The sequence below is a fragment of the Syngnathoides biaculeatus genome, chromosome 17, assembly GCF_019802595.1.
Source record: "Syngnathoides biaculeatus isolate LvHL_M chromosome 17, ASM1980259v1, whole genome shotgun sequence".
NCBI lineage: Eukaryota > Metazoa > Chordata > Actinopteri > Syngnathiformes > Syngnathidae > Syngnathoides > Syngnathoides biaculeatus.
In genome coordinates this window covers 3233621-3261457 of record NC_084656.1, presented here as the reverse complement: position 1 = coordinate 3261457, position 27837 = coordinate 3233621, and the positions used below count along the sequence as shown (strand labels likewise).

The window sequence follows — 27837 nt, the reverse complement described above, 5'->3', positions numbered from 1 at the left end:
CACGGGGCATCCCATGACCTTAATGGAACCCCCCAACTTTCTATGCAATCTCAGCTGCAACTCGTTGGTAATATGCCACTTTTTCTGATGCAGCTTGACTCAGAATATCCACATCTACGTCATCGAGAACAGTCACATCAAGGATGAGAACAGTATTGTCCTTTTTGAGAAACAAGGTTGGGGATCTTGAGGCCACCCTCAGTGTCCATCACTCCGAATTCCTACACCATGTTGTGCCTCCAATCATACTCGCCTGAACATACAGTATGCACACTGTCCCAAGATATGTGAACATGATTTCAATCTGGCCTGGCAGTGTTTGCAGGCTCCTCCTGACTTACCCTGTCCCCGAGCCTGGAATTCCCTGGTGGGGCACACCCTTGCCCTCAGCAAAAGATCGGCAATTCAGTGCCTCTGTCTGAGTCCGACAGCTGACGGGTCAGAACCCCACAAATTACTGATACAGTCACCGAGAAACTGGGCAGGGCACAGACCCTGGACCTGCAGCACGCGACCATGCCAGATTTTTGGCATGCCGCCAGTTTGGGTATCCTGACAGACTCCCTAAATCCCCCGGAGAAGTGCTCCTCATCCCCACTACAGGCACACTCTCCATATTCACTCCTGCAAGTGCCCATAACGTCTCCCAGTCAGAATATGTCATGGCCTTTACTATTAGGGAACAAGTCCAAACAAACATGGATTTTGACATTGCTATTCTATGTAACTGTCTCGACAGAATAAGTAATTTAAGCCTTTTGAGGCCAAAGCCACTGTCGCGGCAATGCAAATAAAGCAGCCCATTGCATGTGGATGGTGGGAAATGCAACCAAGTCTTCACAGGTTTCAGTTCCATTTCATGAATCCTGGCCAACCTGGTTAGCGGTACCCAGCCTATGTCTGCTTGATAAATAATCCTCGGGAGGGGAAATGAGTTAAAAACCCTCAGGCTTTGAGAGGGGTTAAGAGGTGCCTCAGCGATTCTTTCAATTCAATGCTGGAACGTCTTGACCATCTGGACCAGATCCGGAGTGATAATACCTTGCCTGCGTCCCAACTGAATTCACAAATAATGAACGGATTCACCTGGAGGGATCAAGTGTATCAGAGTCCCACTCATCTCCCAAGCTTCACAGTCATTCACCACTCCCTTTTCCATGTAGAACCCGCAACACTGAGAGACTCATAGTTACTCCTGCCGTTTACCCACGCTTCATTGAATTTCTTTACTTTCACATAAAGAGCATTGGGGAGAAATTACATTGCGAGAACACCCACCCCGGCCCTTTGTGATACTTTGTTTTAATCAAACAGTCGTATTCCCCATGTATGGTATCAGTTGAAAGACAGTTGCTCGGCGCCGGTTGAGGCAACCCGCTGGGGCCAAACCCCGCAGACGGAGGGGGGTGGAAGGACGTCAAGTGTGCCTGACTGGAGCCGTGGGCCATGATGTGCCCACGATTATTGATAATGTAACTCATGATTGTAGGAGTAGAATGAATTCTGAAATCTACAAAAACATTTTGTCCAGCAGTTTACTGAAAAATGCATCCAAATTATTCAGAAGCTTCATCATGCAAGCAACAAAAATGACCCACAACCCACTTCCAACATAATTAAAGACTTTATCAGGCAGAAAAAGTGCAAGGTCTTAGACTGCCCAAGTCAAATCACTAAACCTTAACCAAATACAGCATGTCTTTACCTCCTGAAGGGGAGACTGGAAGGAGAAAACAAACAAGAGCTGAAAGAAGTTGAATTAAGGCCCAGAAAAACATTCCAAATGAATGCAACAAAACACATGCAACAGTCTGTAAAGGTCAATGGGTTACAGTCTTGATGCAATTATTTGGAGTAAGGGTTATGCCACCAAATATTAAATATTATTCACTTTAAGCTAATTTAATGTCTGTTACAACACTTTTGCTCAAATGAAAGGTTGGTGGCTTCAAACACAAACTGGTCTTTCATGAGTTGTTTAACACATCTAGATGTAAATATCATGAAAAAGAATTCTGGTATTCTGAACTTTTGTCTCATCTTTTGACCTGAAACCCAAATGTAGTCAGGATACAACAAAAATAAACAAATTGACCTGCCGTCCCATTGTTTTTGGAGGCGATTATATATCAGCGCAAAACAGAGATGTGTCTGAAAAGTTCCAGGTCAACAATTGACTTAGAACTTTAAGACATGTCTGCAGAAGCTCGGCCATTCCACAGTAGAATCTTAATTAGCGTGCATCCTTTTCTAATACGAGAAGAAGCCAGAGCACCCACAGATAACATGTCATTACCATCTGTATTTTTCCACAACTGTTGAATTTCCATTGATTGCTTTATCATGATTTGATGATTTAGTTGGTCAGTGAAGAAAACAGCCTACAGTTGTCTCTTGGTGACTCACGTGAGGAAGAAGTCAGCCTTGCTTTTGGAGTTGCTAATGAACTGAAGGTAGCACTTATCAGAGCAGAGTGATTGCTGATACTCCAGTTCTGTCAGCCCTAAAGAACCTCGTAGATTGGCAAACACTGGGCCAGCAAAGGTCTCCAACGTAAAACCCTACACACATACATGTGAGTTAGCAAAGCATAACATGGTCATGAATGTGATGAGATGATCCCATCCAAATACCTCATGAATGTGGGTGTCCGCTGCTCTGAAATCATCTTCTAACAGTTGACTCTAAAGTGAAAAAGGTTTACAGAAAGTGTTTTGAGATAATTTGCTTTAATTAAAGAACGTTAGCCAATCATTATATTTGTACTATTGACAACAAGTCTTAATTTAGAAAGTAAAGATATGACACTGGGTGATGTAGCTCTTTTGAATATTTTGATTCATTTTTAGGTAAAGGGGACCCAAAGGTTATTGTTTTAATCATTTGTATACCTCCAAGATACTGTACAATAGAACATTTATAAAGGATTTTTCAGAACTGCTGTCAACTATTTTGCCATAACGGGGGACTTTATCATTCATGTTGACAATAACATGGAAAAAACACCCAAAGAACTTTCTGCCACACTGGAAACATTTGACTTCTCTCAACATATTAAGAGTCCAACTCACATCTTAGACCATGGTCATCTCTAAGGATGTTGAAATTCTATCAATTGACATTAAGGATTTGGCTATTTCTGACCATTTTTTGTGTAGTTTTTGAATTACAGATTCTTCCAAAAGTTCAGACAGCCTCTGTCTATTAAGAAACGGTACATAAATGATAGTACTGACAATAAGTTTATGAAGACTGTGGCTATGCCACAGACTGTGAATGCTGAGACAGTTAATGAACTTTTTGAACAATTTCACCTCAAATAGCTAAAATGCTATGAATGCTGTTGCTCCTGTTAACTAAGACAATCTAGAACACCGTGGAGGAACACATTGATGTCAAGAGCTCGAAATCAAAGTATAGGAAAGCAGACTGTAAGTAGAGAAAAATTAAACTCTAAATTGACTAAGACCTCTACAGACCATGTCTTTGTAATTTTAACTCAGTCAGGGCAGGACAGCCACACTTTTCTGAAATCATCAGTAAGAACCTCAACAATACTTGCACTCTGTTTGCTGTTGTTGACAAGCTCACCCCCCCCCCCAAATCAGGAAGCTCCAGAACTTGTAACAGCAAATAAATGCAGATTTTTGTGAAAATATACAATGCGTCAGGTCAAATGTCAGCACAAATCAACAAAATTATAAAATGATTCTACATCTGAAGCCACCCAGGGAAAACTCCATTTCTATGTCAGAGTTTGACACAGTTGACCAAAAAACTGTAGAGAAAATGGTTCAGCAATTCAAACAATCAATGAGCTGTCACTCAACACCATCTGACTTTTTCAAAACGATTGTGAATTCAGTGCTAGCTAATTTGCAGCAAATAATCAACTGCTCACTTCAGTCTGGTGAGTTCCACAAAGCTCATAAAGTAGTTTCTTGTTAAGCCTCTTCTAAAAACAGGGCACTGGACAATTCCATGTTAGCAAGGTGTAGATCAATCTCAAATCTCCGTTTCATAGCAAAGATAGTTTGGAAAGTTATTTATAATCAACTCAGCAATTTCTTGAATTTCAATCGACTTTTTGAGAAATTTCAGGTTTTGGAACTCATCACAGTCCAGAATCTGCTCTTATGAAAGTGCTAAAAGATATAAGGTTGAATACTGTCAATTTTGGTCATGTTGGATCTCAGCATGGCTTTTGACACATAAGATCATAATATACTGCTGGACAGGTTGGAAATGTGGGTAGGACGAAATACAATGGCCCTTAAAGGGTTTAGGTCTTACCTGGAGGAAGGGAGTTACTTTGTAACCATTGGAAGTGCTCGATCTCAACAAATGGCAATGACCTATGAGGTCCCTCAAGAGTCAGACCCCTTCCTGTTCAGCTGTATACGTTTAAAATTTTTCACTTTAATTTTGACTATCATAGTTATGCAGATGACAGTTATACTGTATTTAGCAGTGTCTCCAGGTGACATTAGTTCAATTGAGGTGTTGTGCTTCTGTCTGAACCAGGTAACTTGATTAGCCGAATTTTTCTTGAACTAAACCACAACAAAACTGAGACAATATTTCTTGGCAATAAAGAAAAGAGCATTGCTGTTAGTAATCACCTGGAATCTATCTTTAAAAACCTAAGACCAACTCCAAAACCTTAGTGTTCTGATAGATTCTGACCTGACTTTAAACAGTCATGTCATATATAAATCACAAAAAATGCCTTTTCCCATCTGGAGAACATATTAGAGTGAAGCTTGTGTCAGTCGAGCAGACCAAGAAAAGCTCATCCATGCTTTTATCTCAAGTAGACTTGACTACTGTAATGATCTTCTGAGTCTGAGTCTGGACTCTCCGAAAAGAGCATTACACCGCTGGAGCTCGTTAAGAATCCTGCAGCTCGGGTTCTGACCACAACAAAGAAGTCGGATCATATAACTCCAATTCTAAAGTCCTTACACTGGCTTCTGATCAGCTTGAGAATACATTTTAAGGTTCTGCTACTAGTCTATAAATCAATAAATGGTTTAGTTCCTGAATACATGAAATAAATGGTTACGGAATACAAGACCAGTATGCCTCTGAGCTTGACTGACCCAGGTCAAATAATGGAGCGCAGAGTCCAAAGCAAGCATGGTGAAGCGGCATTTAGCTATTATTCTGCAGACAAATGGAATAAATTACAAACAGAGGTGACGTCAGCCCCAACTGTGAAGGTTTTTGAAACTAGGTTGAAAACCTTTTCCCTTCATGCTTTATTTATTTAGTATTTCCACTTTTGATATTTCTTGCACTTCTTTTCCTTTTGGCTTGTCACGTTAGGGGCCGCCACAGCGTGTCATCTCAAATGAACGCATATTTGCACTGTACGCTGCTTTTAATTGTACTTTGAAGAAAATAAGTATTTCAACATCCTGCTATATTGCAAGTTCTCCCACTGAGAAATCATGGAGGGGTCTGAAATTGTCATTGTAGGTGCATGTCCACTGTGAGAGAGCTAATCTAAAAAGAGAAATCCAGAAATCACAATGTATGATTTTTTTAATAATTTATTTGTGGGATACAGCTGCAAATAAGCATTTGAACACCTGAGAAAAACAATGCTAATATTTGGTACAGTAGCCTTTGCTTGCAATTACAGAGGTCAAACGTTTCCTGTAGTTGTTCACCGGGTTCCACATACTGCAGGAGGGATTTTGGCCCAATCCTCTACACAGATCTTCTCTCGATCAGACAGGTTTCTGGGCTGTTGCTGAGAAACAAGGCGTTTTAGCTCCCTCCAAAGGTTTTCTATTAAGTTTAAGTCTGGAGACTGGGTAGGCCACGTCAGAACCTCAATATGCTTCTTATGGAAGCACTCCTTGGTTTTCTTGGCTGTGTGCTTCGGTTCATTGTCATGTTGAAAGACCCAGCCACGACCCATCTTCAATGCTCTGACTGAGGGAAAGCGGTTGTTCCCTCAAATCTCAAAATACATGGCCGCGGTCATCTTCTCCTTAATACAGTGCAGTCGTCCTGTCCCATGTGCAGGAAAAAACCCCCAAAGCATAATGCTACCACCCCCATGCTTCACAGTAGGGATGGTGTTCTTGGGATGGAACTCATCATTCGTCTTCTTTCAAACACTGTTAGTGGAATTATGACCAAAAAGTTCCATTTTGGTCTCATCTGACCACAAAACTGACTCCTCTGTATCATCCAAATGGTCATTGGCAAACATAAGACGGCCCTTGACATGTGCTGGTTTAAGCAGAGAACCTTCTGTGCCATGCATGATTTCAAACCATGACTTCTTAGTGTATTACCAATGGTGGTCCCAGCTCTTTTAAGGTCATTGACCAAGTCCTGTCATGTAGTCCTGGGCTGATTCCTCACCTTTCTAAAGATCAGTGAGACCCCACGAGGTGGTATCTTGCATGGGGCTCTACTCTGATTGAGTTGACTGTCATGTTTAGCTTCTTCCATTTTCTAATGATTGCTCCAACAGTGGACCTTTTTTCACCAAGCTGCTTGGCAATTTCTCCGTAGCCCTTTCCATCCGTGTGGAGTTGTACAATTTTGTCTCTGGTGTCGTTGGACAGCTATTTCATCCTGGCCACATTACAAGTTTGAGTCTTACTGATTGGGTTTTATGAAGAATAAATTTGAGCAATTCCATTTTCAATCCAGCCAATATTTAACCATGCACACATCATAATGACAAATATTTAACACTGTTTATTTATGGCATAAGAAGGCCAGATAATCATTTCACCAACCTTCAGTAATAGTTTAAAAAGTTGAATTCAAACAATAAATGAAAATAAGTAGTTAAACTAATGATCCTGTGAAAGTGTGGGGGGGGGGACAATTGTGGTTGCAATACATTTCATGTATTCATATACATATAAACAGGGAGAACTTTGTGGACTTAGCTTTTGAAGTTACTCTCACATCAAGAAGGTGGACCTCCTTTGATTCCCATATATAGTACTGTATTGCATTTTGGACCATTATTCGCTGACCAATGTATGGTGGAGCTGTGGAATTTGCAAATAATGCTCGGGGATGAAGTCTATTGTGGATTGCCTATATTCTCTTATGTCATTGGAATGTAAATGGTTCTTATGGACCCGGCAATGGCTCGGCTGTTTTTGGGCATTAGCTGCATTACAAATTGCAACGTTACTACATTTTTTGTTGGCAGAGTTGTAATGTTGCTGTTTTTAACATCAAATAGCTTTTTAGAAGTGAAACAATCTATTAAATAATACAATAGCATCCACAAAAACTATTTTTCCCCATACAGTTCTTCTATAAATTAAATAAAATTATTCAATGTCATCTCCTTATCAGTCCTAGACAGTGTATAAAAAAATGCCCACAAATTCTTTGATAATGCAGTGAAATGGGATAGAAAGCGTTAACCTGGAGACAACGGAAGATGAGTGAGTAGAGATATGTAAATGTTGTGAATCCCGTTGGCAATTCCTTAGATTAATTTTATTTCAGTTATACAAACACAATTCCAATGAGTTTGGGACAAAGTTAAATTAAAAACAGACGACAATTATTTGTAACATATGTTTAATTGAATACACTTCAAAGACAAAACACTTCATGTTCAAAATGAGAAACTATTATTTTTAATAAATAATCAATTTCTAATTTTATGGCTCCAACACGTTCCAAGAAAAGATGGGAAAGGGTCATGTATACTATTTTCTTACATCACCTTTTCTGTTAACTACATTAAATAAACATTTGGGAACTGAGGACATTAATTGTTGAAGCTTTGTAGGTGGAATTCTTTCCCATTCTTGCTTGATGTACATCTTCAGCTGTTCAACAGTCCTGGGTCTTCGTTGTCATATTTTACGCTTCATGATGCGTCATACTTTCGATGGAAGACATGTCTGGACTGCAGGTAAGCCAGCCTAGCACCCACTCTTTTACTAGGAAGCCACATTGTTGTAACGTGCAGAATTGGCATTGTCGTACTAAAGTAAGCAGAGGTGTCTATGTAAAAGATGTTACTTGGAGGTTTCTTCATAATCTGTACTGTATGTACCATTCAGCCTTAATGTTGCCTTCACAGATGTGTAAGTTTCCCATGCCATTGGCACTAACACAGTCCCATACCATCACAGATGCTGGCTTTTGAACTTTGAGTCCATAACAATTCCAATGGTTCTTTTCCTTTTTGATCCAGAGGACATAGGATCCACAATTTCCCAAAACAATTTTAAGTGTGGACTCAGCCGACCACAGAAGACTTTTTCACTTTGCATCATTCAATTCTAGATGAGCTTGGGTCCAGAGAGGGCAGCAGTGTTTCTGAGTGTTGTTGATAAATGGCTTTTGCTTTGCATGGTAGTATTAAGTTGCACTTATGGATGTAGTGCTGAACTCTGTTTACTGACATTGGTTTTCTGAAATATTCTTGAGCACATGCGGTGATTTCCTTTACGCGTTGTCATTTTTTGATCCAGTCCCTGAGGAATCGGCAGTCATGACTGGTGACTAATTTTTTAACATAACAGAATACAAATACAGCAATGAAGGCGACCATTGCTGAGGCAGCAGACCGGAGCTGTGTATATTCCAGTCTCAAATGCTCAAGTTAATACATAGTCTTAAAATAGCTTGAATATACAGCAGCCAACTTGGACTTTTAAGTAACAGTATGAATATAGTCAAAGTGCATGTTGAAGTAATATTTCCATATAGTATTATACTCTGTCAAAATTGACACCAGTGTAGTGTCTGAGTATGCATGCATGAAAATTCACTTTGGTTGTTGCTGTTACAATTTCCAAAAGTAGAAGAGTTGCTGATTTTAGATTTTACTTTAAAATTAAACATTAAATATTGCAATGTGGTCAGCTTGGACCCGTTTCTTCACTTCCTGACCACACTCTCCATTGCTCTGTATCGTTGACCCCTAGTGTTTGAAGTCATCCACCTTCGCTATCTCTTCTCCCTGGAGCTTCATTCTTCCTCCTCTGCCCCTCTCATTCACGCACATATGTTCTGTTTTACTTCGGCTAATCTTCATTCCTCTCCTTTCCAGTGCGTACCTCAATCTTTCTAACTGTTCCTCTGCCTGTTCCCTGCTTTCACTCCAGATCACAATATCATCTGCGAACATCATGGTCCAAGGGGAATCCAGTCTAACCTCGTCTGTCAGCCTATCCATTACTACCGCAAACAGGAATGGGCTCCGCATTGAACCCTGATGCAGTCCCACCTCTACCTTAAATTCTTCTGACACATCAATGGCACATCTAACCCTCATACATGTCTTGTACTATACTAACATATTCCTCCGCCACACCAGACTTGCGCATGCAGTACCACCTCTCTTGGTACTCTATCATAGGCTTTCTCTAGGTCTACAAAGATACAATGTAGCTCCTTCTGACCTTCTCTGTACTTTTCCACGAGCATCCTCAAGGCAAATAGTGCATCTGTGGTACTCTTTCTCGGCATGAAACCATACTGTTGCTCACAGATACTTCTGTCCCGAATCTACCCTCCACTACTCTTTCTCATAACTTCATTGTATGGCTTATTATCTTTATTCCCCTGTAGTTTCCACAGTTCTGAACATCCCCTTTGTTCTTAAAAATGGGAACTAGAACACTTTTCCTCCATTTGTCAGGCATCTTTTCGCATGCTAGTATTCTGTTGAATAAGTTGGTCAAAAACTCCACAGCCATCTCTCCAAATTGCTTCCATACCATGTCATCAGGACCAACTGCCTTTCCATTTTTCATCCTTTGTACTGCCTTTCTGACTTCCCCCTTAGTAATCAATGCCACTTCCCGGTCATTCACACTTGCTGCACATCCTTCCCATCTCTATCCCTCTGTCTGGCCAACCTCTAGAGATCCTTTTCTCTTTCTTTCGTGTCCAACCTCATGTACATGCCTATGCCTCTTGTTTCATCTTCGCCATCTCTACCTTTGCCCTACATCGCATCTCGATGTACTCCTTCCGCCTCTCCTCAGTCCTCTCAGTATCCCACTTCTTCGCTAATCTCTTTCCTTGTATGACTCCTTGTATTTTGGGGTTCCACCACCAAGTCTCATTCTCCCCTTTCCTACCAAAAGACACACCAAGTACTCTCCTGCCTGTCTCTCTGATTACCTTAGCTGTCGTTGTCCAGTCTTCCGGGAGCTTCTGCTGGCCATCGAGAGCCTGTCTTACCTCTTTCCGAAAGGCCGCACAACATTCTTCCTTTCTCAGCTTCCACCATATGGTTCTCTGCTCTACCTTTGTCTTCTTAATCTTCCTACCCACCACCTGAGTCATCCTACACACTACCATCCTATGCTGTCGAGGTACACTCTCCCCTACCACTACTTTACAGTCAGTAACCTCCTTCAGATTACATCGTCTGCACAAAATATAATCCACCTGCGTGCTTCTACCTCCGCTCTTGTAGGTCACTATATGTTCCTCCCTCTTCTGGAAATAAGTGTTTACTACAGCCATCTCCATCCTTTTTGCAAAGTCCACCACCATCTGTCCCTCAAAGTTCCTTTCCTGGATGCCGTACTTACCCATCACTTCTTCATCGCCCCTATTTCCTTTACCAATATGTCCATTACAATCTGCACCAATCACAACTCTCTCGCTGTCTGGGATGCTCAGAACTACTTCATCTAGTTCCTACCAGAATTTCTCTTTCAACTCTAGGTCACATCCTACCTGTGGGGCATAGCCGCTAACCACATTATACATAACACCCTCAATTTCAAATTTTAGTCTCATCACTCGATCTGATACTCTTTTCACCTCCAAGACATTCTTAGCCAGCTCTTCCTTTAAAATAACCCCTACTCCATTTCTCTTCCCATCTACTCCGTGGTAGAATAATTTAAACCCTGCTCCTAAACTTCTAGCCTTACTACCTTTCCACCTGCTCTCTTGGATGCACAGAATATAAACCTTTCTCCTAATCATCATGTCAACTAACTCCTGAGCTTTTCCTGTCATAGTCCCAACATTCAAAGTCCCTACACTCAGTTGCAGGTTCTGTGCATTCCTCTTTTTCTTCTGACGATGGATCCGGTTTCCTCCTCTTCTTTGTCTTCGACCCACAGTAGCTGAATTTCCACCGACGCCTTGCAAGTTAGCAGTGCCGGGGCGGGCATTGTTAACCCGGGCCACGACCGATCCGGTATGGGATTCTTTAGATGAACGCTCATTGTTTTACTCCGGATGCCTTTCCTGACGCAACCTCTGCATTTATCCGGGCTTGGGACCGGCCTACAGAATGCACTGGTTTGTGCCCCCATAGGGCTGCATTAAGGATGTGTCACAAGTAAAGGTGATAAAGGATAGCGATGGAAATATGTTGACTGGTGCCAGTAGTGTTCTAAGTAGATGTAAAGAGTACTTTGAGAAGTTAATGAATGAATAAAATAGGGGAGAAGGTAGTGTAGAAGATGCAAGCGTGAATGACCAGGAAGTGGTAATGATTAGTAAGGGGAAGTTAGAAATGCACTGAGCAGAATGAAAAATGGAAAGACAGTTGGTCCTGATGACATACCAGTGGAAGTATGGAAGCAATTTGAAGAGGTGGCTGTGGAGTTTTTGACCAACTTATTCAATAGAATACTAGCAGGAGAGAAGATGCCAGAAGAATGGAGGAAAAAGTGTGGTAGTCCCCATTTTTAAGAACAAAGGTGATGTTCAGGGCTGTGGAAACTACAGAAGTAAGTATCTGCAAGCGAGCAACAGTATGGTTTCATACCTAGAAAGAGTCCCACAGATGTTTGCCTTGAGGATGCTCGTAGAAAAGTGCAGAGAATGTGAGAAGGAGCTACAGTGTGTCTTTGTAGAGCTAGAGAAAGCCTATTACAGAGTACCAAGAGAGGAACTGTGCTACTGCATGTGCAAGTCTGGTATGAAGAAATATGTTTGAATAGTACAGGACATATATGAGGGCAGCAGAACAGCGGTGAGATGTGCTATAGGTGTCTCAGAAGAATTTAAGGTGGAGGTGGGACTGCATCCGGGATCGGCGCTGAGCCCCTTCCTGTTTGCGGCCGTAACAAATGAGCTGACAGATGAGGTTAGATTCGAATTCACCTGGACCATGATGTTTACAGACGATATTGTGATCTGCAGTGAAAACAGGGAAGAGGCGGAGGAACAATTAGAAAGATCGAGGCACGCACTGGAAAGGAGAGGAATAAAGATTAGCTGGAGTAAAACAGAATGTATGTGCATGAATGTGAGGGGCGGAGGAGGAAGAGTGAAGCTCCAAGGAAAAGACATAGCGAGGGTGGACGACTTCAAATATTTGGCGCCAACAATACAGAGTAATGGAGAGTGTGGTAAGGAAGTGAAGAAACGGGTCCAAGCGGGGTGGAACAGATGGCGGAAGGTGTCTGGTGTTCTATGTGACAGAAGAGTCTCCGCTAGGATGAAGGGCAAAGTTTATAAAACAGTAGGGAGACTACGGCTATGATGTACGGATTAGAGATGGTGGAACTGAAAAAACAACAGGAAGCTGAACTGGAGGTAGCAGAAATTAAGATGTTGAGGTTCTCGCTCAGAGTGAGCAGGTTGGGTAGGATTACAAATGAGCTCATTAGAGGGACAGCCAAAGTTTGACATTTTGGAGACAAGGTTACAGAGAGCAGACTTAGATGGTTTGGACATGTTCAGAGGCGAGAGAGTGAGTATATTGGTAGAAGGGTGCTTAGGATGGAGCTGCCAGGCAAAAGAGCGAGAGGGAGACCAATGAAAAGGTTGATGGATGTTGTGAGAGAGGACATGAGAACAGTGGATATTAGAGAAGATGCACGAGATAGGCTTAGATGGAAAAAAATGACACGCTGTGGCGACCCCTAATGGGACAAGCCGAAAGGAAAAGAGGAAGAAGAGGAAGAAGAAGAAGTGTTTGTCAATGGTTTATAATTGTCATTGTTCTGCCGGTCCCCGACACAGCATACACCGGCAGCAGTTAGGCCCACAGCTAAAAACATTTCCCGAACTGCCTCTACGTCTCCTGAGTCGTGCATTTGGGTCCAACCCCGTGTTCTGGTCGTGAGAGAACGATCTGGCCATAACATGCATGGACCCAGCCGACTCAGCTACGATCCGTCAGTCCCTGCAGATCCATGGCAGACGTATCGCTGAGCAGGAAGCCGCTCTCCAGGTGACTAGTCACAGGTAACAGGAGATATGTGCTCAGCTGGATTCATGGTTCACGTCCATGTCCAGTGCTACCGACGCCAGTCTGACAACAGCTACCGTCACCCCGAGTCCAAGTCCGTCTGCGCCCATTGCCCTGCTGGTCAGTGACGGCCAGCGGACCAATGTACGCCACTCTCCCGCCCCGAGCAGCCTGACGGGGAGAGCAGAGGCCTGGGCCACAGCCGAACGAAGCGGCGGTTCCGTTACCTGCCGCACCTGGCCCTCCTTTATGGGTGCTATGATGCAGGTATTTCATTATGCATCCCCGGAACGTGAGGCGGTGGCTTCTTTGATCTCGTACTGGCAGGGGCAACACAGAGTTGCGGATTACACGATTGAGTTCTGCCTCTGAGTGGCAGAGAGACAGTGGAACGAGGGAGCATTCCTCGATGCGTTCTTTCAGGGGCTCTCGCCTGGGATTCAAGACGGCCTCGTCGCAGTGGAACTGCCCACAAACCTGGACTCGCTCATCGTCCTTGCCCTGAGGATCGACCAGAGGCTCGCAATACAGGGGAGGGTCGACACACTACAGAGGGATGCCTGACGGAACCTTGTACCAACGACATTGGTCCAACCAGTCCAGGTTGTTGAGACGGAGCCCATGCAAGTCAAGGGGGTTAATGGCTCCCCCGAGGAGTGGCAACGAGTGAGAGGGTCGATGTTAATATTGCTGCTGTTTGGGCCACCTCGTGGCTCGTTGTCCTGTCAAGCCCGCACAACGTGCACTCAAGGTGTAAATTACACCGCAGGCTATGCGTCGCGGTCCCCGTTTCATTTTACTCTAATTGCAGGCAGACGTTCATGTATGGCTACGGCGTTCATCGACTCCAGGTCAGACGTGAACCTCGTGAACCCGCGAGTAGTCAACTTATTAGGCTTGGAAACATTTAGGACACAAAGACTCCGGCACGCATATGCGGCGAACGGCAAGTACACAGACGATGGACATGACATTCCAGGACGCGCACACCGAATACCTGAGCTTCCCTGTCTTTGACTCCCAGAACAGTGACATCATTCTGGGAAGCCCCTGGCTCTAACAGCATAACCCCCTCAATGATTGGCCCTCCGGCCAAATCAAATCATGGGGCTCGGAATGTGGCGTTGCGTGCCTCGCACCCACTGAGAAGGGGGACTCGCCAGTCGCTCCGGTAGCACCGCAGGACTCGCAACTGGAGTTGGACTTGTCGCTAGTGCCTCCCTGCTATTCTGACTTAAAAGAAGTATTTTCTGAAGCAAAGGCTAAGGCCACACCAGACTTGCGCATGCAGTACCACAGTTCCTCACTTGGTACTCTGTCATAGGCTTTCTCTAGGTCTACAAAAATACAATGTAGCTCCTTCTGACCTTCTCTAGAGTTTTCCATGAGCATCGTCAAGGCAAATAATGCATCTGTGGTACTCTTTCCTGAGTCAAGCCTCCACTACTCTTTCCCATAACGTCATTGTGTGGCTCGTAATCTTTATTCCTCTGTTGTTTCCAGTTCTGATCGTCACCTTTGTTCTTAAAAATGGGGACTAGCACACTTTTCCTCCATTCTTCTGGCATCTTCTCTCCCACTAGTATTCTATTGAATAAGTTGGTCAAAAACTCCACAGCCGCCTCTTCAAATTGCTTCCATACCTCCACTGGTATGTCACCAGGACCAACTGTCTTTCCATTTCCCGTTTTGTTCAGTGCCTTTCTAACTTCTCCCTTACTAATCAAAGCCACTTCCCGGTCACTCATGCTTGCCTCTTCTACTCTACCTTCTCTCCCATTTTCTTCATTCATTAACTTCTCAAAGTACTCTTTCCATCTACTTAGTACACTACTGGCACCAGTCAACATATTTCCATCACTATCTTTAATCACCTTTACTTGCTGCACATCCTTCCCATCACTATCCCTCTGTCTGACTGACTGTAGAGCTCCTTTTCTCCTTCTTTCATATCCAACCTGGAGTACATGTACATATGCCTCGTTTAACCATTGCCACCTCTACCTTTTCCCAACGACTCATCTCAATGTATTACGTACGCCTCTCCTCAGTCCTCTCCATGTCCCACTTCTTCTTCGCTAATCTCTTACCCTGGATGACTTCTTATACTTTGGGGTTCCACCACCAAGTCTCGTTCTCCCCTTTCCTACCAGAAGGCACCCCAAGTACTCTCCTGCCTGCCTCGCTGAATACTGTGGTAGTCATATTCCAGTCTTCTGGGAGTTCTTCCTGTCCATCTAAAGCCTGTCTAACCTCTTTCCGGAAGGCCACACAACATTCTTCCTTTCTCAACTTCCACCACCTGATTCTCTGCTCTACCTTGGTCTTCTTAGTCTTCCTACCCACTACCAGAGTCAACCTACACACCACACCTTCAGTGTATGTATAGGTTTTTATTCATTTTTTTTTGTTAACATACATTTTATTGATGGAATAAAACAGAAAAATGATCATTTGTCACAACTGTGGTATTAAACCTTCATAATTTTACTTCAAGGGTTCAGATAAGCACAATGTACATCAAAGCTTTAATGTTCATTGTGTTTGATGTAGCACCATTTCATTAAATAAAAAAAACCCCACTGCAATTAATTTTAGGGCATACTGAAGAGCTCTTTTGTTTTCAGTCTAAGTACAGACATTGTTGTCTTGTTTAACAATGCTTTTCTTGTGCCTTTCTGACAGATATCTCACTATTGTTCACAGTATGATCCCGGAGTGTGTATTGTATTTTTTGGACAATGTATGACAAGAAACAGGACAACCATGAAACATTCTGCAGAGTCAGCACACTGCACACTACTGGGATTAGCTGTGATGTAGCAAAGCACATCAGTGTTTTGACCAGACCTTATGACTGTTGGTTCAGCACTGCTGGTATGGCAATTGCATTACACACAAAGGACTTGCTCTTGAGTGGAATCATATCCAGATCCGTTCTTAGCACTATTTTTATCCATCAATTTGAGTCAATTTCATTCATTGTTGTTGTAGTTAAAATTATTTGGGAACTTTTGATAAAAAGATGAAAAAGAGTATGGTCCAAGAGACATGTGGTGAAAGGGCATAAAGACTGGCATGAGACAAACCTAATTAAGAAAATATTTTCAAAGGAATTATGATAATACTACACCGATTCATCTCATGATTAATAGGTACCACTGCTTAGAGAATGAATGCGAATGACTGGGTTAGCTGGGATAGGCTCCAACATCCCTGTCACCCTAATGATGAAAGTATGGAAAATGTATGGAGCTGGTAACATTCCCATGCAATCAAACATGAAATGCACTTGGGAGCATAATTCTTGGATGATTCACAAAAAGCCATTGTTACCCTAAATAAAAAAAGATAGTTTAAGCATTAGATAGTTTAAAGCCCGGGTGTCATCCCTATAAACATTCTAAAATAGATATTGTAATGAAAAATACATATAACGGTATTCACTTCAATGTCTATATGGGAAAAAAAAGTGGGCGTAGAGCTCGTCATCCATGCACAAAGTTGCGCAACTGAGTGTCCCTCGACATCCAAGTGGTCGCCATATTAGTCGTGTCATCTGTCCGTGACGTCATCGTCAGTTCCGCCGTTGAAAACACGCAGTGCCTGCTACTACGGAAGCTAAACAACAGAGATATTCGCATTTTTCAGACGCCCCTTCTGACACGGAAGTTCTTTCCGAAAAGGACAACACCACACAAGCGAGTGAAGTTACTGGGGCAATATTACACTATTGGTTCGAGTCCTCAGGGCAATATTACACTATTGTTTCGAGCCATATTCAGATGATATCTGATCACAGCCAAACCACATCCCGTCCGATCCACTCCCGCGGCGGAGATGAACCATCGCGGCTATTCGCAGCCGGCCAGTGTGGTTTATAACAGAGCCGAGCGGTGCTGCTTTAGTCACAGTCAAGCCGGAGCGCTTTATGAGAGCATGCGACTGAGTAACGCATTCTCGGCTGGGTTCTTCAGAGCCGAACGCGGCGCCTCAGCTGGTGTGGCTGAGTTTCGGCGCCCGTGGTGGCATATAAGGAGGAGGTGGACCCCAGCTATGTTGCTTTAAGGGGTATGTTCAAAGTTGCCGCAGTACTCGATGGACACTATCGAGACATTCTTGGCTGGGCGACGCGTACATCGACACATTTCATACGTGGATCTTTTGTTACGTTATGACAGAGACCGACTACGTGGTCTGCCCCACACTATTTTTTTTTTTAGTAGTTGTATGCGCACATCAACACATTTCATACGCGGATCTTTTGCTACGTTATGAGAGGGACCGATTACGTGGTCCGCCCCAAACTATTTTTTTTTTTTTTTTGGGGAGCTGTATACACACCTACGTGTTATTTGGAACCCACAAAGCTCTCGTCCTCTGCAACCGTGCAATCCGTTTTTCACAACGAACAGGGTCTCTTTCAAACTTATGAAGGGTAATTCCATTCTCCCGAGTGTTCAAGCAATGTCCAGCAATGCAAGAGCCGGCATTTTGGCTAACACGAAGGAACAACGAGCTACCTTCCCGGAGGTAAAACTAATGGAAACAAACGAGTCCACTAGGGGGCGCCTCTGTCCTGTACGTCACTTCCTGCTTCTTCTCGAAAACAAATCCCTCGAGAGGATTTTCTTGGCGGGAGTTACAAAAAGCTGTATACGTCAAAATCATGTTTTGTGGTGAAAAAACATGGGCCCATATTGGCTGTGGCTTTTCATTAATAATATACCAAAAATCATCCGTTTGACGACACTTGAGTTTTAAGCATGCTGGAAGGTGAATGTGCACAGTGTGATAAAGTGGTATGAGTGCATCAAAATATGAACATGCCAAGGCTTTATAGGGATTGAAATGGCACTTTGTTTTAAAAACAGTATTTCTTCAACTAGGGGCCTGCACGTTACTGATGTCATGTCACAATTTGTCAGCCACTTCAAGAAATAACAACCTCCCTCCCAAATATTTACCCCCTCAAATAACAGATGGTGCTGTATTGTCACAAAGCGATAGTTTGGGCATTCTAAAACCTGATATGGTAGCTGACTGGAAATCACCATAGCTCTATAAAAGGTATGCCACCAGGAGTCGCAAAACATAAAACTGTCCATAGATTCAAGACTCCTGAGTATGCCATAGGGTCACTTGTATGCACTTTAACTCACTCCTTCTGGATCTCCGAGGTTGGCCTCTGTAGATCCTGTGCCTGTTCGCCCCTTCTCCTCCCTGGTACGGTCACATCAGTGCTGTCCTCCTGGGGATGTCAGTCCTGGGGCTTCTCTCCAGCCCCTAAGGTCTTGTCCTGGTATCTGGGTGGGATTTGGGGCCTGCGCTGCTGTGTCACGGGCACTGTGTCCTCTTTCCTCACCCCAGCACGGACCATAATGGTATCGCTCTTCTCTCCCTCACTACAGTACAGTTGGTTTTGGGGGGTTCAAATTATCAATCGGATGGGGGGGCTTTCCCCCTCTTCTCTGTGGTCTGCCGACCGGACAGGGACAAAAGAGTCTAGCCTCTTAGTTCACACACACACATTGCACATTTTTTAATACTCACACTGTACATACTCCGCACAATGAGCACAATCACATTTTATTCAGGGTCCCCAGGAGGACTGGCACCAGGTATGGTGGGGCGGGTGCCATGCCAGGTGCTGACACATCTATGCTGGTTTCTGGTCTGGCAGGCAATTGATGAGGTGTTGCTGTTCCGGGAGAGGTTCTCAGTGATGTGCATTCCGAGGAACTTGGTGCTGTGCACTCTCTCCACTGCATCACTGTTTATGTTGAGGGGATCATGCTGTGACTGCACTCTCCTGAATTCCACAACAATATCCTTGTTTTTCCCCCCACATTTAAGGAGAAATTGGTGTCTGTGCACCATCCAGCCAGCTGGCTCACCTCACTGCAGTGGTCTGTCTCATCTGTGGGTGATGAGACCTACTACAATTGTCAGCCAGCAGCCACTTGCACATTGAACTGTTGAGCCACAGTTTATCCAATTTCTAGATCAGTATTCTTGGGATAATTGTATTGAATGCTGAGCTGGAGTTGGCTGGAGTAAAAAACAACAACTTAAAATCTCAACATGACGAAATTCATTTGAAACCCATCCAGTTTTTTTCCTTGGGAACAAAAAAACATGGTGGGACAATTCCCGTTTCATGTCCGCTTGCAATTATGGAACCCTTTGCCCAACAATGCAAATACAAATGTGACAGCGTACAGTATATGATGCTCTCATTACATAAAGTACAGTACTACTTACTAATGTAATAGATGTAGTCATTGAACATGTTGACAAAGGCTGCAGACATTTGAAAAGTAGTAAATATACTGAATCAAAACAGGTTGCTTTGATCTACTTATTGTAGCTTCTGCGACGGTCCACTCTAAGTACCGGGTACCAGGTCAGTTCACAAACATAATCAAAGCCGGCATATCTGTTTATAAGAATATTCTCGTCAAAAAGAAAAAAGTGTGCCAACAACCATAGCTATGTTTTTCACACTCTTACACTAAGGTGCTTCAGCAAAAAAAGACGCTACAACAGAGCCGCACCAGGAGCAAAAGGCCCTGCCAGAGGAACTTTGAGTTACGAATGAGTTTTTATTAATAATTTCTTGTGTCCAACCTCAGATTGATCATTAAAATAACATTTATTTCTTGAGACAATAATATTTTTCTTTCTATCGGGAAAAAAAAGCTGAAGAAAATGGATGGAAGGATGTTCATGCATTTATTTTTAAAATAAATGTTTTGGCCCCAAACATGTTTTGATCTTTGGTTTCATTCTAGAATACAGAAGTGTCATTTTTTGAGTCTTTAAAGGAGAGAAAATGTAAATACCTGTCTGAGAAAAGTTTATAAATGGTGTGTTTAGGGGTTCAACAGCCTTAAAACAACAAAATATATACTGTAAATAAAAAAAATGTAAATAAAAAATATTGTAAACGAAAAACAACTAAAACCCTGAAAAAAACACATCCTGTAAATGAAAAACTATACAATGAATGAAAAACAAAGACAAAATAAAATGAAAAAACTGCTTCATGGATTTCACTTGATGCGTGATTTTTTGGAACGTAAACCCCGCACTAAACGAGAGAACACTGCCCTGCTTATTTGGTTCAAGGTAACAGGATATCTTACCTCACATGACTTTGGGCAAAAGGCAGTGCATCCTGGACTGATCATCAGTCTATCACGGGGTAATTAAAGAAGACTGCTTTAATGGTTGTGAACTACAATACAATACAAAACATCTCTGGCTAATCAAACCCTTGCTAATCGGTGCTTGCTGCTTTCTTCCTGGCTGATTAACTATATGCTTCAGTTTCCAAATGATGCATCAAACTTTTTTCTCTAAACTTTATCAAATATACAGTGCCTTGTGAAAGTATTCACCCCCCCTTGAACTTTTCAACCTTTCGCCACACTTCAGGCTTCAAATATAAACAAAATTTTCATTTTTTGTCAAGACTCAACAACAAGTAAGTGCAGAGAGCATCATGAAGACCAAGGAACACACCAGGCAGGTCCAAGATACTGTTGTGGAGAGGTTTGAAGCCAGATTTGGATACAAAAAGATTTCCCAACCTTTAAACATCTCAAGGAGCACTGTGCAAGCAATTATATCAGACCACTGCAAATCTACCAAGACCCACCTGTCCCTCAAAACTTTCACCTCGAACAAGGAGAAGACTGATCAGAGATGTAGTCAAAAGGCCCATAATCACTCTGGATGAACTGCAGAGATCTACAGCTGAGTCTGGGAGAGTCTGTCCATCAGACAACAATCAGTTTTACACTGCACAAATCTGGCCTATAAACATATCCAGGTTTTATAATTGCCAAGTCAAAGTGCAGACCTGAATCCAATCGAGAATCTGTGGGCAGAGCAAAAGACTGCTGTTCACAAACGCTCTCCACACAACCTCACTGACCTCGAGCTGTTTTGCAAAGAAGAATTTCAGTCTCTCAATGTGCAAAACTGATAGAGACATACCCCAAGCGACTTGCAGCTGTAAATTGCAGCAAAAGGTGTCGCTACAAAGTATTAATGCAATGGGGCTGAATAATATTGCACACCCCAGTTTTCAGGTTTTTGTTAAAAAAATTTGTAAATATCCAATAAATTTTGTTCCACTTCACAATTGTGCCCCCCTTGTAATTTTGAATAAAAATAATTATGTAAATAAAAACTAAATACTAAACTAAAAAATAATTTTACATCTTTATGTTTAAAGCCTGAAATGTGGCAAAAGGTTGAAAAGTTCAAGGGGGCCAAATAATTTTACAAAGCACTGTACTCAGTTTAAGCCTCAAACAAACATGTCAATAATACCATCTATGTGTGTGTGTGCGTGTGTCTGCGTGTAACAAGTCTAAACCAAACTACTCTTTCTAGATAGCAAAAGTCCAGCCAAGGAACTGTGAAACTGAAAGTCGAACCTGGTGCAATTTTTTTCTTTTGTGACAGTGCTATTTTTATATCTATCCATTTCCAGTGTTTTCTGATAATGTCATTATGTTGTTGGCAAGACTCATTTATTTTAGTGAAATAAAAAATCCAGGTACAGACAACTAACACACAGACAAGTGAAAGACTCCAGTTAGTTCCAGTTTGGTCACCTCCAGTTTGTTAACCTTCAGATAAAATACTATAGCTGCCAGAAGTAGGTGAAAAGTGGTGGAGACAGATATATCTAAAGCATGAGTTTGTGTTTTATGTAGCATTGATGGTTTTCACCATGAAACATTAGGGAAACATTTATAGCCACAGGCCATTCACCAAGAACAACGTCATTACTCCTAAAGAAACCAAAAAAAAAAAAAAAAAAAAAAAAAAGGCCACACTTCTGTTTGCAAAAAGACACCAAGACAAAGGTGTTTACTTCTGGAGACAATTCCTGTGGTCTGATGAAAGTAAAGTGGAGCTGTTTGGGCATAACGACTAATGTTACATCTGCAGGAAAAAGGGGGAAACTTGTAGACCTGAGAACACCATACCAACTGTGAAGGATCATGCTGCGGGGCTGTGTTGCTGCAGGAGGAATTGGAGCTCTTCACAAAATAGATGACATCATGAAGAAGTAACATTATATGGAGATGTGACGGCAAAATCTCAAGACATCAGCCAGGAAGCTAAAAGTTGGGTACAAATGAGTCTTCCAAAAGGACATGTTACCGCTAAAATACTGAAAAAGTGGCTTGATGATAAAGTCAATGTCTTGGAGCGACCATCACAAAGTCCAGTTGATCAGAATCCCATCAAAAATGTGCGTACATATCTGAAAAGGCATGTGTAAGCAAGGCAACTGACAAACCTGCCTCAGTTACACCAGTTCTGTCAGGAGGAATGGGCCAGGATTCCAGCAGAGTACTGTCAGAAGCTTGTGGAAGGTTACACAAAACATTTTAACAAAGTCATCCAGTTCAACGGAAATGCTACTTGATACTAAGAAGATGTATGTAATCTTTAGACCTTGAAGAAAACAAATTCTCCAAGAAATTATCTCATTATTCTGGCCATTTTCCAAAGCACTTATCTTCACAAGGGTTGCAGGAGTGCTGGATCATTTAACAAAATTAAGTAATTTTGGTAAGTCTGACTGACCTGAAACAAGAGAGGTTTAGTCTGATTTGATTTCAGAAAGTTAGACAAAAAAAATTAAATGTGTTCTGTATATACTGTATACAAAAAGTTTTTTTAAAAAGTATTTTTTTTCCATAAAGCTTAGCATGTGAAGAATGTTGATGCATGCAGAACATTTGTCTGTCAGTTCACAATTTTCTGGAACACCGATAACATTGAAGTGTGTCTTCTGCTCATATTTAGTCATGACTGTAGAACTCACTCATACTCTCAGTTAAACACTGTATTGTAACCAGATGTTTGAAGCATGCCAACTCATCAGTTAACCTTCAGTGAACCTTGGTGAACTGTTTACTGGAGACCAGGACGTAGGAATTTGACAGTTATTACCAGTTTGAACTGGTTTAGTCATTATGATGCAGATCTCTTGTGATGCTCTTTATTTTATGATGCGGATCTCTTGTGATGTTCTTTGTGATATTTTCCTTTCATACTTTTGTGATGCAGGCCCTTTTGATAGTATAAGAATGCTGTAAGTCCCTTGTGATCTGCTACAGCAATTGTCTGTAACTCATTTGTGCCCGAATATTCTGTAAGTAAAAGCGTCAAAGAAACTGTTCATCGTCTCCAGCCTGTATTTGGATAACCAACATTCTCACTACCCGAAATTAAATGATTATGCAGAGGAAAAAGAGTCTTCCAACAACATGTACATGTGAGACGTCTTGGCTAACCATTTCATTATGTGGTTTATGGCTCACAAAATGAAGGAATCAGATGAACGTCTGTCAGGAGGCAAATTTACCATAAAAAAAAATTATATAAAAAATTATCTGATGAATGCTGTGATAAAAATGTGGTTTTGTTCAGCCTATACAAAAATTAGTATGCGTACCATCAAAGCGCTTCAACCCTCCTGTACAATCTAAAGGAAAAGCCCATCGACGCAAACAATAAAGAAAGCAAGAGCTGTTGCCATTAGCAGTCACTTGCCACCAAGGAGCTGTTTCACTACCTCGTGACCTCAATCCCAGAGATTGAAGAACCCACCACAGAGTCTCCAGACTCCGCTTCCTCATGGGAAGGTGTGTTGGTGGAATTAATGAGGTCTTCGAAGTATACGACCCACTGACTCAGTTGAGGTCAGTCGCAGGTCCTCACTATCCACAGTGTTAACACTTGACTGCTTTCCCCTCCTCAGATGCTGGAATTTCATTACTAATCCAGAAGTTGTTTTACATTTTTCACCAACTCCTTTTTTAGTTTTTGCCTCAGCGACCATCAAAACTCCATTTCGCTTGGTCAGTCAGCACCTCCGGAGTTCCACCAAATCCCCACAGGCCATAAAGACCCAATTGAACTCTTTCTTCTGCTTGACGGCATCCCTTACTTCTGGTGTCCACCAAGACGTCTGGAGACTACCGCCACAACAGGGACCTAAGTCACACCCCTCTCAAGAGGAATGGTAGTTCAGCCCAAACTGCGTGTGGAGGTGAACCCAATTATAGTCTGAACTTGTCAACCTCGCACATTAGCTTGGCCTCCTTCTCTGTCAGACATGTGACTTCCACATTCCCAGACCCAGTTTCTGTAGTCGGAGAATCAGAATGCCAAGGTCCCTGGGTTCGACTGCCACGGCTTCTACACACCCAACCGGCTTTGTCTGGTCACTCACCTCCGACCTCTTTGCCCAAATTGATCCTACCAGGTGCGAAAAGCCCTAGACAACTTTCTATACAACTTATCATGCTCAGCTAACTTCATGTGAACTGAGGACTACATTATAGATAGGTTGGCAGTCAACAATAAGGTATATAGACCATTCACACTCACACACACCGTCATCATGTGTTAATGCGAATAAATGCCATCTACTGTCTACGTAGAATTCACATCTTTACTTCCTGATATGCATAATCAACTAACTCATACTCACTTTAGATGCATGATCAGCAGTGGTTTGGATTGATGTAGACAATCCCTCCTTCATCATGCAAGTCAGGCTGTAGAATTCGTGGTGCTGATCAATTTCAAATAAGCCCAGAAGCTCCCACCGCCGTCTCAAACCTCCCCATCTTTTTCTTCTTAGTGTGCCGGAGTGCTTTCCAAGGCCACACGAAGCCACTGACCTCTGCATCTGACATAAAAATAACAAACAAGTAATCATGAGAACACCATGGACCATGAAAACATTGCACAGTGATGGAAATAATTTTAACATTTCCAGATTTACTGTCGGTTGGAGAAATGTAATATGACAAAAGGAAATAAGGCATCAAGGCTAGTGACAAACACAAAAGACAGTTGACTGTTAGTTGTGTCTTTAATAAATTAACTATTGCAACCACAACAGAGGGATAATTTATGTGCTCGGGTTAATAGAATAATACATCTCCAAGCACCACAGTTCTTGATAACATATTTACCTGGTTCCATAGTTTCAACTATACCTTGAAAAAGGCAGGAAAAACTGTAAAATCATGCAGTGTACTGTAACAACTTGAACAATAACTAAGACAAAAATGAAGGATAGCAAGTCACATTGTAAATATTATATACTGTATAATATACTGTTATTGAATACAGAAATGGATCCAGGTTTCCCTTGCCGAGATGGGGGTCATCAGAAATGCTTGTGCCTTTGCATCAAACATTTCAGTGTACTTCTTTTTGGAGTCCTTAGAGCACAAGCAAACGAAATAAGTTTCCTCCACAGGCTGTCCGAACTCTCCCTTAGAGATAGAGCGACAAGATCGGTCATCCGGGACGGGGTTAGTGTCGAACCGCTGCTCCTCCCCATTGAGAGGAGCCAGATGAGGTGGCCGGGGCATCTGATCTAGCTGCCTCCTGGACACCTCCCTGGTGAGGTGTTCCGGGCATGTCACTCAGAAAGAAATCCCGGGGATGACCCAGGACATGCTGGAGAGATTATTTCTTTCAGCTGGCCTGGGAACGCCTTGGGATCCCTTCGGAAGAGCTCCATGAAGTGGCTGGGGAAATGGAAGTCTGGGCATCCCTGCTAAAGCTACTGCCCTTGCAACCCTACACACCAAAGTGGTAGAAGATGGATGGATGGATGGATGGTTCGTTCTTCTAATACAATGGCAGGAAATGATCAGTTAGAAGCCACATATTTTGCAGACTACAATCTCACTCCCTATTGAAGATAATGGAAATGCAGATATGTACAATAAGATATTATTTGTATATTCTTACATAAAGTTTCATAGACATGCCATTCGATTTATAGTTATTGACTGATTAAATTATGTTCATCTACTATGTTTGTGGTGGGGGTATCTCCTGATTGATTAAATCAGAAGAAAACATCACACAAGACCATCTTCCTTGGAAAAGAAAACAGTAATTTGAGTCAAATAGAGCATAGTCCATCCTTAGTAAAGATAATGGGGTTATGTCTTATAGAGGTGTGAAAGAGAAGCTCAGAAAAGCACTATATTCTTTGAACAACCACCATGTTAGTTGTTTTTTTCAACATGGTTATTGTATTAAGTAAATGTGACTCTTACAGTGGCCCAAAACATTATTTTTCTACTCCCTGGCAGACAATGCAGCCTTGTTAAGACATTGGTGTCCATCCCCTAACTATGGAGAAGTCCAGCCATTTGGACCATGCAAAGTAGCACAGCATTCCTAAGAAAATAGTTTAATAATTTAATAAATGAGTCTTCATGTATTTCTGAGTAGCCTGAGATTTGTTACCAGTGGCTACAATGCAGTTTTATATCACTGGAAGGAAGGATCTTGGGACTCAAGAGACACCAGCAGGTCAAAGGGTGACTTTTTAACAGCTTGTCTTTTACAACAATGTACACACTTGCTTAACATGCAATATATAACTTATTTTTTTAATGAGTTCATTTGTTCAACAAATCACACAAATTAACAGGACAATGATTTTGTTGAAATGTCCCATTTCCAATCATTTTGCACCCTTATCCATAAAAACTGTGATTTGCATAAAAATGTGGAACAAATTCCTTTGCTAATCTTCATTTAATTAGGTCCATCCATTCATGCATCCATTTTCTACCGCTTCACCGGGTCGGGTCGTGGGGAAAGTAGCTTCAGCAGGGATACCCAGATCCCCCCCCCCCCACTTCTTCCAGCTCTTCCGGATGGATCCCGAGGTGTTCCCAGGAAAGCTAAGAGACATAGTCTCTCCAGCATGTCCTGGGTTGTCCCTGGGGTCTCTTTCCGGTGGAACATGCCCGGAACACCTCACCTGGGAGGCATCTGGGAGGCATCAGGATCAGACGCCCCAGCTACCTCATCCAGTGCCTCTCAGTGCCGAGGAGCAGCGGCTCAACACTGAGAACCTCCCGGATGACCAAACTTCTCACCCTAGCTCTAAGGGAGAGCCCGTACACCCTGCAGAGGAAACTCATTTTGGCCATTTGTATCCGGGATCTTGTTCTTTTGGTCACGACCCACAGCTCGTGCCCATAGGTGAGGGTAAGAATGTAGATTGACTGGTAAATTGAGAGCTTTGCTTTTTGACTTAGCACTCTCTTTACCACAACGTACCGATACAAAGTCCGTATCACTGCAGACGCTACACTGATCCGTCTGTCGATCTACTGCTCCATTCTTCCCTCACTCGTGAACAAGACCCCAAGATACTTGAACTCCTCCACTTATGGCAGGATCTCATCCCTGACCTGGAGAGGGTACGCCACCCTTTTCCGACTGAGGACCAGGGTCTCAGATTTGGAGGAGCTGATTCTCATCCCATCTGCTTCATACTCGGCTGTGAACTGCTCGAGTGAGCATTGGAGATCACGGTTTGATGAAGCCAACAGAACCAGATCAACTGCAAAGAGCAGAGTTGCGATACTGAGGCCACCAAACTGGTCACCCTCTACGCCTAGAAATTCTGCCCATAAAAGTTATAAACAAAATCGATGACAAAGGGCGGCCTTGGCGGAGTCCAACTCTCACCGGAAACAAATGCGGACCAAACTCTGACAACGGTCGTACAGCCCATATAAGGAGGTTCAGTACCCCATACTCCCGAAGAACCCCCCACAGAACTCCCCAAG

General features: G+C 42.6%; 1 protein-coding gene across 3 annotated transcripts in view; it reads right to left on the bottom strand.

The window, feature by feature from the left end:
- Nucleotides 1–27837, bottom strand: part of pip5kl1 (phosphatidylinositol-4-phosphate 5-kinase-like 1) — an 88429-nt gene that overhangs the window by 38156 nt on the left and 22436 nt on the right. For 2 of the 3 annotated variants that reach the window (XM_061801695.1, XM_061801694.1), the window contains exons 2-4: nucleotides 24711–24911; nucleotides 2634–2684; nucleotides 2407–2561 (exon numbers count right to left, since the gene is read on the bottom strand). In XM_061801695.1, coding sequence (XP_061657679.1) covers nucleotides 2407–2561; nucleotides 2634–2684; nucleotides 24711–24911 — 407 coding nt within the window. The remainder of the gene's footprint in view (nucleotides 1–2406; nucleotides 2562–2633; nucleotides 2685–24710; nucleotides 24912–27837) is intronic. The other variant, XM_061801696.1, reaches the window with a different exon arrangement.